This window comes from Crocodylus siamensis, chromosome 4, assembly GCF_052110815.1.
Source record: "Crocodylus siamensis isolate JL-2025a chromosome 4, ASM5211081v1, whole genome shotgun sequence".
In the NCBI taxonomy this organism is placed as follows: domain Eukaryota; kingdom Metazoa; phylum Chordata; order Crocodylia; family Crocodylidae; genus Crocodylus; species Crocodylus siamensis.
In genome coordinates, this window is record NC_143398.1 from 159304637 (window position 1) to 159318442 (window position 13806).

At 45.6% G+C, this 13806-nt stretch overlaps 1 protein-coding gene across 4 annotated transcripts in view; it reads left to right on the plus strand.

Moving 5' to 3' along the window:
- The window catches only part of FBXL20 (F-box and leucine rich repeat protein 20), an 85658-nt gene that overhangs the window by 68695 nt on the left and 3157 nt on the right, over positions 1-13806 (plus strand). For all 4 annotated transcript variants that reach the window (XM_090044534.1, XM_090044536.1, XM_090044535.1 and 1 more), the window contains 5 exons: positions 1510-1640; positions 5358-5418; positions 5790-5834; positions 7828-7884; positions 10638-10850. In XM_090044534.1, the coding sequence (XP_089900660.1) occupies positions 1510-1640; positions 5358-5418; positions 5790-5834; positions 7828-7884; positions 10638-10850 (507 nt within the window). The remainder of the gene's footprint in view (positions 1-1509; positions 1641-5357; positions 5419-5789; positions 5835-7827; positions 7885-10637; positions 10851-13806) is intronic.

The window sequence follows — 13806 nt, forward strand, 5'->3', positions numbered from 1 at the left end:
TTTCCATTGAGCTGGAATATTTGGTATTGCATCCAAATTTTACACTGGCTTAAATTGGATCAAGAAATGCATTTGCCCTAAGGAAAAAGGTTTTTGAACGAACCATTAACATTGCCAAAAATGTACATTTAAGCCAAAAAAGGTTGAACTGGGCAGGGCTTTTTCAGCTTTCTGACATGGAAACAATGATAGGGCTGTCCTCTCCCTTTCCACCAAAGTTAGCAGAACCTTGCAGAACTTCAGAACTTTGTTTTACTCGTTTGCATACTTGAGAAATATTTATATGCTGAAGTTCTCTCTGCAAAACTGTCTAGAAGCTGTGGCCAGCTATAATTTTCTGTGTCGACATTGGGTGCCTATGAGGAAATGGTTAGAGGAGATATGCTAGGGAGGAGTAGGCCTCTGTCTAGAATCTGGAATATGCAACTGGAGTAAAGGTGAAAAAGAAAAGACATTCTTGATCACCATAGTATGAAATCCTGTAGTGTGGTATTTTCCTTTCATCTCATTCCGGTGTTATCTTTCCAGTCTGCATTGTATATTATTCTTGAAAGAGTTAATGCCATTCTCTAGTACTTTTCTGTGTTGGAATCAAATTTGATCAAGCCATGAAATTCATTTATAGGCTTAGCCTGGATCCTGTTACAACCTGTTCTCCCCTAATGTATCTTCTCTCATTTTCTTTTTTCCACTGTGTACTTTTATCTTTATCCCATACATCTACCCTCTGGCTGGCAAGACCAAATTGCGCTCCAGAATGCCATTAGCTCTACTGCTACCAGCCAACATGTCACTCATCATTAGATGAGAGATTCTTCCTCAAGCATTGCCATCCCAAACTGGTTTGTGGAGTTAGAGACAGCACCCACTGTTGCATCCTCTTTGGACTGGGATGCGACACCCTTGAACCATAGCTAAATTAGCCATAGTCTAGGATTCAAATCTTTGTCTGGCATAGTGATTCCCAAAAGGTGCCACAACAGCAGTGAAAGAGTGCTGCGAAAAGTGGGTGGGGTCAGGTCCAAAAAAAAGCTTGCAGTGGGTATCAAAAGTTATGTTTTAAGCACCAAGACATGAAATGAGGTTTTAAAAAAATGGTTTGCAAATGTAAACTGTGCAGCTAAAATATGTATTGCATGGTGGCTGGTGTAACCTTTAATTTTCTAATATAACTGATGGCCAAGAAGCAGTTTTGAAAAGGATTGCTATCGAAATTAGGTGGCAGTTCTGTTAGCTAGGGCATCCCATAGTGCCCTACTCCAGAAAATACACACATCCTAGTTCCTAAAACACTTGCATGCATATAAAATAGAATATGTGCATGCTGTTTCTGAAGGGTTTCTACTGTTTCAAATGTTTGAGTAAAAATATTAGGATTTTTTTTGGTTGATAGTATTCTAGCTTGGTTCAAGCTGAATGTCCCTTTGCCCATCTCAGATGGCAAAATATGCAATGTGTTGCATCTCTACCTTCATTATTAAGGGTTGTGGTGGTGTGTTTTTCTTATAGCAAATAACAGATGATGGTCTCATTACAATATGCAGAGGATGCCACAAGTTGCAATCCTTGTGTGCCTCAGGCTGTTCTAACATTACAGATGCCATCTTGAATGCCCTGGGGCAAAACTGTCCACGGCTTAGGTAAGTTTTTGGTTGAGTCATGCAAGCTTCAGTGTCTAGATGCAAATAGGGTGAAGGTATTAGTGGCCTTGGTATTGTAACACTCTTACTGGTTTTGACTCTAGATGACTGAATGCTTAGTCCAATTTAGAAACCTCCTCTCTTACCTTTGGACTCAATTCCAGCTGTTCAGTGTAGGGAGGTTTTAGCTGTGTCCTAACTTCTGGTTCTGTTTATGTAATCCTGTATGAATGGAGGAATGGCAAGACACCTCAGTGCAGCAGAGTTGCATACTGCAGGGAGCCTTATATAGAATTAGAAACAATATCCTTTTTCAGTCATTATGTATAAGCATACACTTGGTTAAAACAACTGAAATTAGGCCAGAATGGTTTGTACTAGGTACTGGAAATAGAAGTTTGCAACTCCATAGTTTTTTCTCTCAAAAGCTAGTTAACGTGTCAAAAGGATAATTTTAGAGCAGGCGAAGCAAAGGTGGAGTTTGCGCTAATTTTCACTGTCAGATTGAGAGAGCAGGTTTCCAGTGCCATCCTTGCAGATTTTTTTTTTTTTTAAGTCTATAATCTATTAGGGCAAGCAGCTCCATAAAGATTAGCTGTAATTCAGAAAATGACATAGAATCATAGAAATAGGGTTGGAAGGGACCTTGTAGATCTTCAAGTCCGACCCCCCACCTGGGCGGGAGAAAAGACTGGACTCAAATGAGTCCAGCCAGGTAGTCATCAAGCCTCTTCTTAAAGATCCCCAGGGTAGGAGCCAGCACCACTTCCCTAGGAAGTTGGTTCCAGCTCCTAGCCACCCTAACTGTGAAGTAGTTCTTGCGGATGTCTAATCTAAATCTACTCTCTAATAACTTGTGTCCATTGTTCTTTGTCATGCCAGGGGGCGCTAGGGGAAACAGTGTCTCCCCTAAACCCTTCTGGTCCCCCCTAATGAGTTTTTAGAAAGTCACCAGGTCCCTCCTCAGTCTTTTCTTGTGAAGTCTGAACAGGTTTAAGTCCTGCAGTCTTTCAATGTAGGATCTGCCCTGTAGTCCCCGGATCATGCGGGTGGCCCTCCTCTGGACCCTCTCAATGTTGTCCACATCCCTCCTGAAATGGGACGCACAGAACTGGATGTAGTACTCCAGCTGTGGCCTGACCAGTGTCGCATAGAGCGGGAGGATCACCTCCCTGGCTGTACTTGAGATGCACCTGTGGATGCACGACAAGGTCCGGTTAGCCCTGCCAACTGTGACCTCACATTGTCGGCCCATGTTCATCTTGGAGCCAATAATGACTCCAAGATCTCTTTCTGCCTCCGTGCTCTCAAGATGGGAGTTTTCCATTCTATAAGTGTGCTGCTGGTTTCTACTGCCTAAGTGCAGCACTCTGCACTTGTCAGTATTGAAATGCATCCTGTTAATGTCAGCCCACTCCTGTAACCTATCCAGGTCTTGTTTCAGTCTTTCCCTCCCTACTAGCGTGCTCACCTCACCCCAAATTTTGGTATCATCAGCGAATTTAAACAGGTTGCAATTCACCCCGTCGTCCAAATTGCCGATGAAGAAATTGAACAGCGCAGGCCCCAGGACCGAGCCCTGGGGGACTCCGCTGCCCACTTCCCCCCAGGTTGAATATGACCCATCCACCACTACCCTCTGAGTACGACCCTTGAGCCAATCTGCAATCCATCTGACTGTGTAGGCATCAATGCCACAGTCGCCTAGTTTTTTAATGAGGATGGGGTGGGAGACAGTGTCAGAGGCCTTGCTGAAGTCTAGAAAGACTACGTCCACAGTGACACCTGCATCCATTGCCTTTGTGACCTGATCATAAAAGGCAATCAGGTTGGTCTGACATGACCTGCCCCTAATGAAACCGTGCTGGTTTGCCCTTGAGCATCATCCCTGAAGGCAGCCCATCACAGATGTGCTCCTTGAGGATCTTCTCAAAGAGTTTCCCAAGGATAAAGGTAAGACTGCCGGGCCTATAGTTGCCTGAGTCCTCTGTCTTCCCTTTTTTGAAGATGGGGACCACGTTAGCTATCTTCCAGTCATCCGGCACCTGGCCGGAGCACCACGAGCGCTCGTAAAGCCATGCCAAGGGCCCTGCAATAACCCCAGCTAGCTCCCTCAACACCCTGGAGTGGAGAGCATCTGGACCCGCTGACTTGAACGCATCCAGCCCCTCCAGAAGCTCTCTAACCCGGTCCTCCCCAACCTGAGGTCTGGAGGCGTTCCCCTCAAGTCCATCTGGCATCACAGTGGGCAAGTCTCGGTCCCTGCACAAGAAAATGGACATCAAGAATTGGTTAAAGAGTTCCGCTTTCTCCTCTGGTGCAACCACCAGATTGCCCAGCGTACTTTGCAGGGGCCCCACATTAGCCGGTGCCTCCTTCATCGTCCCTATGTATTTGAAAAAGGACTTTTTATTATCCTTGATCTTGGACGCTATTCCTAGCTCTATGTCCACCTTAGCTTTCCTGACAGCCCCCCTACAGGCCTGAGCAGAGGAGGTATACTTCTCTTTGGAGATAGCACCCCTCTTCCACCGGGTGTACGCCGCCTTTTTGGCAAGCAGGCATTCCCGGACGTCCTTGGTGAGCCAGGGGTGCTTTCGGGCACTCTTGCCCCCCTTGCATCTTGTTGGGATGGTCACCCCTTGGGCCCTGAGTATCGTTTCCTTAAGGAACGACCACTCGTCCTCAAGACTGAGTTCCGCTGCCCTCAAGGACCCCAGCGCCTCCCCCACTAGTCTCCTCAGCTTGTTGAAGTTGGCCCTCCTAAAGTCTAGGGCTGCTGTCTTGCTGCAGGCCCTTGGCACCCTGCGCTGGATGGTGAATTCCAGCAAGCGATGATCGCTATCGCCCAGGTGGTCAAGAACCTGGAGGCCCCTTACCAGGTCATCGCCTGTGGCCAGGACCAAGTCCAACAGGGCGTTTCCTCTGGTGGGACTGTGCACCTCCTGGATTAAGTGGAGGTCCTGTATCTCAGCTAGGAACCTCCTGGAACAGTCCATCCTGGCTGACTGTTCCTCCCAGACATGGTAGAGAAAGAAAAGGCAAGAATTATCTAGCATCTGTTACAGCTGGGGATCTTCCTATATGTTGAATAAAATAAGTGACCTCCAGAATAGAAATGGATTGTCTATAATAAGGCCAAAATTAAAGGATTATGGGTACGTTGGGTACGTGTGTGTAAACTGCATGTGTATGGAAAACAGCTTTGAAGAAGGAACGTTTAAAACATACTGTTACATCTGATAGACTTACGTAGTAATTTTAAATTCTATTGATCTTTTGGATAAAGTGCTGTGAAACAAAATGTATAGCATTTAGGAAAGTTCCACCTTAGTTTTTTAAGACTGGGGATAATGTATTGTAGCACTAAAAATTAAAAACTTGTACTTCTGCAGTTTTTTTATTTGGGCAGTCATGCTGCCCTAGAAGTGAGCATCTTGCTTTCTAGAAAATTTTAATGCCATGAGGGTTTAAATGCTTTATCATTATGTGCCTTGTCTATTAGGGTATCAGGAAATGCTGTTTAGTATCATTCACTGCTTGATGATGAACTCAGAAAATGAGGTAGAAGAGGACCTATGTGTGTACTGGTGTGTGGACTTGGAAATACTCCTCTTAGATTAAACTTAGTCACTTTTTTCCCCTGGGTGGATACAAGATTTTTAACAAAGCAAGATTATTTCTGTGATTATAGCATTTTTAATTCTTTCTGTACAGAATATTAGAAGTTGCAAGATGTTCTCAGCTAACAGATGTGGGCTTTACCACACTGGCTAGGGTAAGTGTTGCTTTCTCTTGTACCTGGAGCATGTGCACTTTGAATGGATACAAGAGGGTTAAGTGGATATCTAAGTCAGATATTTCCCCTTAACTTTTCAACACTTAAGTCATTTGACTCTTACTGTAAGAGGTGATGCTTATCTTCTTAATAAAATGAATTACATTTAGGAGTCAGCAGATACTTGCATCTGTTTGTTCTGTGCTCCATACAACAATGAATCAACCCTCTTTTTCTCTGTAAATTAAAGGAGAAGATAAGTTAAAGGCATTTTAACTTATCTTCTCAGATTTGGAAAGAACATTTAGTCAAGTAATTTTACATTTACTGTTTGGGCTTTGTATTTAACTTGATCTTGTGTATACTTACAGAATTGTCACGAGCTTGAAAAAATGGACCTGGAAGAGTGTGTTCAGGTAAGAGGTGTAACCCTCTAATGGCTCTTTGAAATGCACTGTTGTGTCACAGTAGGATGCAGATGTTTTCTGTACCATCAACATATGTAGGGTTTCTAGCAAAGAAAGGACCAGTCTAGAAGCACCCCTTCATCCCTCTGCCCCCCATTTTTTAAGGGACTTGTTCCAGAATCCCTATCAAGAAAAGCTGCTAAGTTTGGGCAAAAAAGAGACTTGTATTTTTATCATTTTTCCTATTTTGCAGTAGAGAAATGTATTGAAAATGTTAACAAATCCAAAGATCTAATCTGCAAATCATAGTCCTCTCTGGAAACCTGATTATTTTAAGAACCTCAAGCCCCAGAATGAGATCTTTTATTCTTGAGAAATGGAAAGGTCTCTGCTACATAAATATAGTAAGAAGAGGTCAATGAAAAGAATTTCCAAATATAAGATGATGTAGCTGAAGTGTTTGAACCATTACTTTGCATGTAAAGATGGGAGAAAAATAAGAAGAAGAAATAAAGGTGAGATGTCCTCCAACCAAAAATCTTTCCAGAATCTTTACCAGCCACTGACTCTGTTACTGCTGACTCTTAATAATAGCTGTGTACCATAGATTCATGCAGTAGTTTTTTTTATAGAAATGAACACTAAGTTTTGGAGTATATGCCCTCAGTCTGATAAAATTTTAAGGTAAGAGTTGAAGGATAAAATGTCTCAGTAATTTGAGGTAAAAAAGCCCATGAAGGCAATTTTGAATTAGAAATAGTTAGGAAATTCAGGTAATGGGGTTTTGCTTCCTGAAATGAGAAAATAGTCTGGCCCCAGTATTCTCTACTTCCCGATGTTTATAGAGTAGGGATTCAGAAAGGCCACAATAGAGGAAATTACAATAGTCCAGACAGGATGTGTTCTAAAGCTAACCTGACAAGGAAGAAGAAAACTTGGGCTGTGTCTTTTTAGGTGCTTTGTACAAAGACAGCCTAGCGAGTTTCTTTCTTAAGGGCCAAAGGAGGTTCCGCTTGCCAGAAGTCTGTTGTATTATGGCAATAAGATGCTGTAGTAACTTAAAAACTGACGAAGAGTGCAAACATTCAGAGCCAAGGGTGGAAGGGGTTCAGGGCTGTTTTACTAATGTGTTTTATCTTCAGTAGTAAATTAACATTTTGGAGAACTATTTTTTGTTAGACTGTTCTACCCTGCCTCTTTCATTGTGAGCTTGTTTTATCAAAAGCAAGGAAGAACCAACTTACCTGATATTTCAAATGGAAAGAGCAAACAGAAAAAGAGATTTAAAAACTCCTAAGGGAAGTGAGGGGAAAGAGCACCTACATAACATGTTAAAAATCTTTCTCAGGTTCTGTATTAAAGGATCAATATGAACTTTTACCTACAGTGTAGGCCCGCTAAGGACAATCTCCAGAAACGTTCAGGAGTTAGTAACTGTCAGTTTTAGATGATGTACAGGTTTCCCTCACTTCGTGCTATACATGTGTTCCTGGAAAACAGCATATAACTCAAATTTGCATAAAGGGAGCCCACTTTACAATGTAACAAAGAGATACGTTCCAAAATCTCGACTGTACTGACCCCCAGACCCATTTCTTCCACTTTTACAAGATAGTTTTGGTACTCAGCAAGAGCAGACAGTACACAAGCACAAGGCACTATCACAATGGGGATGGCAACTACAGAAACACACGTCACAGACAATGAGCGAGGAGCACAGATCCACACAGGAGACTATATCTGGATGCACATCATTTCCACAAAGCAGTTGACTGCAACCTTCCACCACACCAATCGAATAAGAGTGAATTTACCTTGCATATAATGAACTTTTGATATAAAAAGGGTTATCACATAAAAGCGATTTTGCACATACAGAACCTGCTTAAAGTGAGGGAAACCTGTACAGCAGAATGTCACTTTCATTTAGGCACAGTTCACATTAGAAAGAAAGTTGTTTTGTGAAAGTGCCAGTCTTAAAATACCTTTTTGTCTCTTCCAGATAACAGATAGTACATTAATCCAACTCTCCATACACTGTCCACGGCTTCAGGTTTTGGTAAGTGTTGTTTGTATAGGAATATTCAGTGTGTCTCTTCCTAAAATAAATGATCCTGCCTGTCAGAGATTTCCTCTATGACTTCCCAGGCATATGCTGGTTATACCCAGTCTGTATGAGATGAAGACAATGGCTCTTTTTCATCTCTAATATGGTGCTTGTAACTTGTGGCGACTGTTAGTCTTAGAATGCCCTGTTCTATTTCAGCTAGAGCTCCTGGGGAGTAAGGTATATAGTTGCTCTTTTGAATGCATCTTTTGATCCACGGATTATAGCTTAATCAATACATGCTGATCAAAGGAGAGTGTTGTAATTTACTTTCGTGCTTTGCTTCCCTGCCAAAATCCTTTAGGCTCCTTTGATTTTAAATTGGCATTGTACTCCCTCTGCTATTCTGTGAGGTTGCTACTACATTTTGATTCCTAAGATCTGCAGTCGCACATCGTGTGATCCAGTAAGGATTTTTTCTACATCTTATTACTGTATTGCTGTTTGCTATTTTGAGGGTTATTTCAGTGATTTCATGCTTTGTAGGGCCATTTTCAAGCCATAAGTTCTTGCTGCAGGATCAGGCTTGGGGTTCTACCTTTTTTCAAAATATCCTTACCATTTAAGGGCTTTTTTCCCCTTATTTTCTTTATTGTAACACTTCTCCTTGTCATTTTAGAAATCTGGTTAGTGTTTATCATGTAAATTTACAAATCAGTGTGAGAGTAGACAGAGATAATGACTCATTTGTTTGTTACAGATTTCTCTGGTCCAGAGGTGTATTATTAATGGCCTAGTGTCTATATGAATACGCCCTTGGAGAAAACAAGAAAGGAAGGATGGTTCCATGGATAGGATCCTAGCTTAGGACTTGGGAAGCCAGGGTTCAAGTCTCCCTGTGCATTTGTTTCCATGTATAAAGTGGGATACTAGTACCTATTAGTTCACAGGGCTGTTGTGAAATGGATAAATGTAGATCAGTCATTCTCAACTGGAGTGTGAAGACAATCAAGGGTGTCACAGAAGCAGTGGCCAGGTAAACTTCCTTGTGTGCTTCCCCCTGCATTGGGATTGTTCTCTAATCAGCTTCTGTTTCCGGAAGGAGTATTGTGGGTGCTGAACCAGAAAGAGCTGCACTGCATGAGGTAGCTTTTGCCTGCTTTAGGGTGGTCAGAGCCTTAGTATTAGGAGCAACATGCACAGCCCTTCCTGGGACAGCTGTGCAGGACAGGGCAGTTCCATTCCAGTTGCACAGCCCTTCTCAACAGCAGAGCCTAGCTAAGAAGCATTAGGGTAAGCTGAGGCAGCACCAACAGTGGTTCTCAGCTGGGGGAGCTGCTGACTGTGGAATCAAAAAAGTGGCAGTCGAGTGCCTTGACCCTGAAAGGGTTGAGAACCACTGATCTAGATTGTGAGGTGCTTAAGTAACAGAGTGATTGTTGGGGGGGATAAGGATCAAAGGTGAAAAACTGCCACCCTCCTTTCTTGACACTTATTTGGAAGCTGTCTTTGCTGAAAGGCAGTTAAATAAGAATCACTATCACCTCTGAGTCTAAATCCTACTCTAGGTGCGAGATGTACGTTAATACTTTTCTCTGGAGACCTACGAGTCCTAGCAGCCTTGGCTATACTCACTTACCTATAAAGGGTTATTCGTAGAATGAAGGGAGTAAATGACAGACCCTAATGAACTAAGGCAAGGAACAGAGGAATAAAAGGGTTCTCTTTGCTAAGCTTTAAAGAATGAAGGCTTCTGGCTTGTAACTGTTGGTACTCAAATTTAACTTGTGTGTTTTATAAGATTCAGTCCCCCATAATATGTTTTTCCAGGTTGACTGGAAATCTGCTTCATATAGGAATCAAGCACCTGCAAGTCAGATCTTCCTCACTATTAATATCTGTTCTTTCAGGGGGAAAGAGTGTGATAAAACACCACTGGAGGGTAGAGCTCACTGCAAGTGCCCCTGTTTTATCTGTGCTGTTTCTTCAAATTTAAATTTTGTGGCTGAAAGATTTTCAGATCTAAAGCCTTTGGCCAGGGTCTTCTAGTGTCATTTGGACTGGCAGGTCCCATAGCATTAAGGTTCTCTATATGCAGAGTTTCTCTGGGATCTTCTCCCAGTGTGTTCTCCCCTGGAGCAGCTCCTGTTTTTTTATCTTCTGCAAAACAGATGACACATGAGCTATAGAGATACTCCAGTGATGGCCTGAGCAGCATTTGAGATAGTTGAAGTTTCCCAGCTCTCCATGCAGTTCAATTTAACATACAAGAATATTTAAAAATAAGGGCAGCTCACAAATGGAGTGTAAATCTATGCCATTCTGATAATGCTAGTGTCTGTAGTTTCTCAAAAGTATTGCCACAGTTGCTGCACTTCTTTTCAGTATTTAAGGACAGATAAACTTCTGATGAGGGTATATCTTGTACCTGAGATTTGTTCCCTGTCTCTCTACAGTGCTTGGCTGTTTTTCTGTCTCTCTCTTCCATTAGCTCTAGATTTATATCAGTTTTCCCCTTTGGTCTCTAGAAATCTTAGGCTGTTAGAGAAGCCCATGGACTCTGGTTCCTAGAGTTCGGAGCTCAAAACTATCTCCAGGGTTAAACACCTGCAAATCTACTGTGTCAAACTTCGGGGCAAGTATGGTATAGTCTAGAAATCTGAGTTCATTCCATCTCCTCTCTAAGAAGCTTAGTAGCATGATATTATCCACAGCTGTACATCAGGTTGCAGCTCAAAATACTAACCCCTTCTCTTTGGTTGCAGAGTTTATCACACTGTGAGTTGATCACAGATGATGGGATTCGTCACTTGGGGAATGGTGCCTGCGCGCATGATCGTCTGGAAGTGATCGAGCTGGATAACTGTCCATTGATCACAGATGCTTCCCTGGAGCACCTGAAGAGCTGTCATAGCCTGGAGAGGATAGAACTTTATGACTGTCAACAGATCACACGGGCAGGAATCAAGAGACTCAGGGTAAAAAAACAAGTATTGCTAAAGCTTTGACTTCAAATTTTCTTCAGTAACTGCATTTCTTCCTAATAGGGTTTTTACATATGTTAAAGTCAGGAAGGGTTTGAGGACTGGACCCAGTGGTGATGCGTATGTGGTGCATAGGGGTGCATGTGCACCGCTTGAGAGCACTGGCGCACCCCCTGACTGGCCACACTTGCCACTTAGACGATGGGCGGGGGGGCAGGCCGGAGTACTGTTGCCTCCCCTGCAAGCAGCGGCCACAGCTGCTCCCAGAAGCAGCTGCAGTTATTGGCCGTCACGGGATCAGCCGCAAGGAGACCCATGCCCCCACTCCCGATTAATGTGGCACCCATGATTGGTACAAGTTCTTTAGCTTGCCTGAGAGAGAGGAAGAAGGACAACATTTAAGGAAAGGCTGAAGATGGTAAGCACTAGCTAGTGGGGAAGGAATGGTGTCTCTTCCCTCCAGTTGCTGTTCCAGCTGAGAAACCCAGTGAAGGAATATGGGAGAATGAGCTCACTGTTGATCACATCATAGACATGAGGCTCTTTCATAACACTGAGTATCTGACATCATTTCTCAATAAAAAGTTAGTACCAGAGTCAGTAATAGAATGGTCTCTTATATCAGTTGCTATAATTTTATGAAGTGTATTGTAGTAGACTTTAGACTGACATAGCCCTGTGTGCTGGTAAATTACTTGAGCAAATCTTTTGCATTTTTAATCTTTTGGAGACAGTTCAGTAACTGACCAGTAGGAAATACTAAGATTCAGGAGATCTGGATTCAGTTCCCAGTTCATTCCCTCCTAACACCTGTTTCCCCATCTGTAGTATGGGAATAGTACTACTGACTTTCTTTTTAAAATGTTTTCAGGACTACAGATGAAAAATGTTATATAAGAGCTAAGTATTATTTGACTACTGACAAGGAATACCTGAATCAAATGGCAATTTTTTGCTTACTGTTTTCAGTTTGTTTTTCCACTCGTTAGCTGAATCCAAGAGTTTAATTCACAATAAGCCTCTAAACCAGGGCCAGCAACCTATGGCATGCGTGTCCAGTGTGGCACACAGCATGGTTTTTATTGGCACGCGGGCTGCTTTCTGCCCCAAGGGGTGGGAAGGGGCATGCCCAAATTGAGCAGCACATGGCTGTCTGGGAACAGCCTAGCAGACCCAGGCCCTGGAACACCCTGACCACGCCGGCCAGGTAAGAGCCCCTGGCCCCAAACTAGCCCGGCCTGCCACGGGCCCCATCTTTGGCTACATCCATGCCCTGATGGCCCCAGCCCCAATCACGTGCTGCCGGCAGGCCCCAGCTGAGACCATCGCTGCTGCGGGCCCTGGCCTGGGCACATGCTGCCAGCAGCCCGGCCCCATCACTGCCGTGAGCCCCATCACCAGGCCCGTCCCTAGCCAGCCCCATTGCTGCCATGTGCCCCATCCCCGGGTCCAGCCCCATTGCCACCACAGGCCCCGTCCCTAGGCCTGGCCACATGCTGCTGGCGGCCCAGCCCCAGCTGGCACCATCACCGCTCTAGGCCCTGGCCCAGTGCCAGCGCCAGGCCGGGGCCATCTGCAGCATCGGGATGGGGCCCGCAGACCTGCACAGGCTCTGGCCCCATCCCAGCACTACAGACAGCCCTGGCCACATGCTGCCGGCGGGCCGGGCTCTGGCTGGCACCACCGCCACCATCTGCCCTAGCCGGGTTAGAGCCATCGGCAGCGCCAGGATGAGGCTGGGGTCCGGGCCCGTCTCAGTGCTGCACATGGCCCCAGCCACATGCTGCTGGCGGATGCGGCCCTGGCCCCATCCTGGCACTGTTGACGGCCATGGCCCCAGCAAGCACCTCCATCACCACTACTGGGCCAGGGCCATTGGAAGTGCTGGGATGGGGCCAGGGCCCAGGCTTTATCCTGGTGCTGCCGGCAGGCCCAGCCATGTGCTGCTGTTGGGCCTGACCCTGGCTGGCACCACCACTGCCTGCCCCAGCCCAGCACCGCTTCTGGTCCAGGGCCGTGTGCGGCACCCGGATGTGGCTGGGGCCCAGGCACAGCCCTGGCTCCATGTTGCCAGTGGGCCAGGCCTCAGCCCCATCCTAGTGCGGATGCGGCCCTGGCCGACACCTCTACCACCACTGCTGGGCCACAGCCATTGGCAGCACAGGGCCAGGGCCGGGGCCCAGGCCTGTGGACCTGTGCAGGCCCCGGCCCTATTCCGGCAGGCCCAGCCCCAGCTGACACCTCCACCGCCACCCAGCCCTGCACTGCTGCTGAGCCGGGGCCATCTGCAACGCCGGGATGAAGCCAGAGTTAGGGCCCAGGCCCGGGCCCCATCTTGGTGCTGCAGATGGCCCTGGCACTAGTCATGTGCTGCCGGCAGGCCGAGCCCCAGCCCTCAACACTGCTTCCGGCCCCAGCCCAATGCCATTGCCGGGCCAGCATGGGGATGGGGCCTGTGTGGGGCTGAGGCTGTGGACCTGCGCAGGTCCCAGCCTCATCCTGGCACTGCCAATGGCCCCAGTACTGCTACCTGCGCTGCCCACGGCCTGGGCCCTGGCCCCGGCCATGTGCTGCCAGACAGCCCTGGCCTCAGCCCCGTGCTGCCCTTGGCCCCAGCCCTGCTCCACACTCATTTTGTCTTTCTTATGTGCCAGCACTCCAGCACCTTTCAAGGTAGACATTGTGGTTTTTTCAGCACTCCAGCCAAAAAACATTGCCTACCCTTGCTCTAAACCATTGTTGTAGATTTGCAAAGTTTGGCTCCCTTTTTATTTCGGAGTCTATTTTAAAAAAAACAAAACATCAGCTCTACATATGTAATTTAGAAAAGAAAAGGGCACACAGCTATTATTCAGGACCATCACTGCCTCTGTCTAGTTCATTAGTGAAGCCATCTGATAAGGCTCTGAAGTTTTACTGAGTGAGGAAATACAGGTAGAAGAAATTTGCT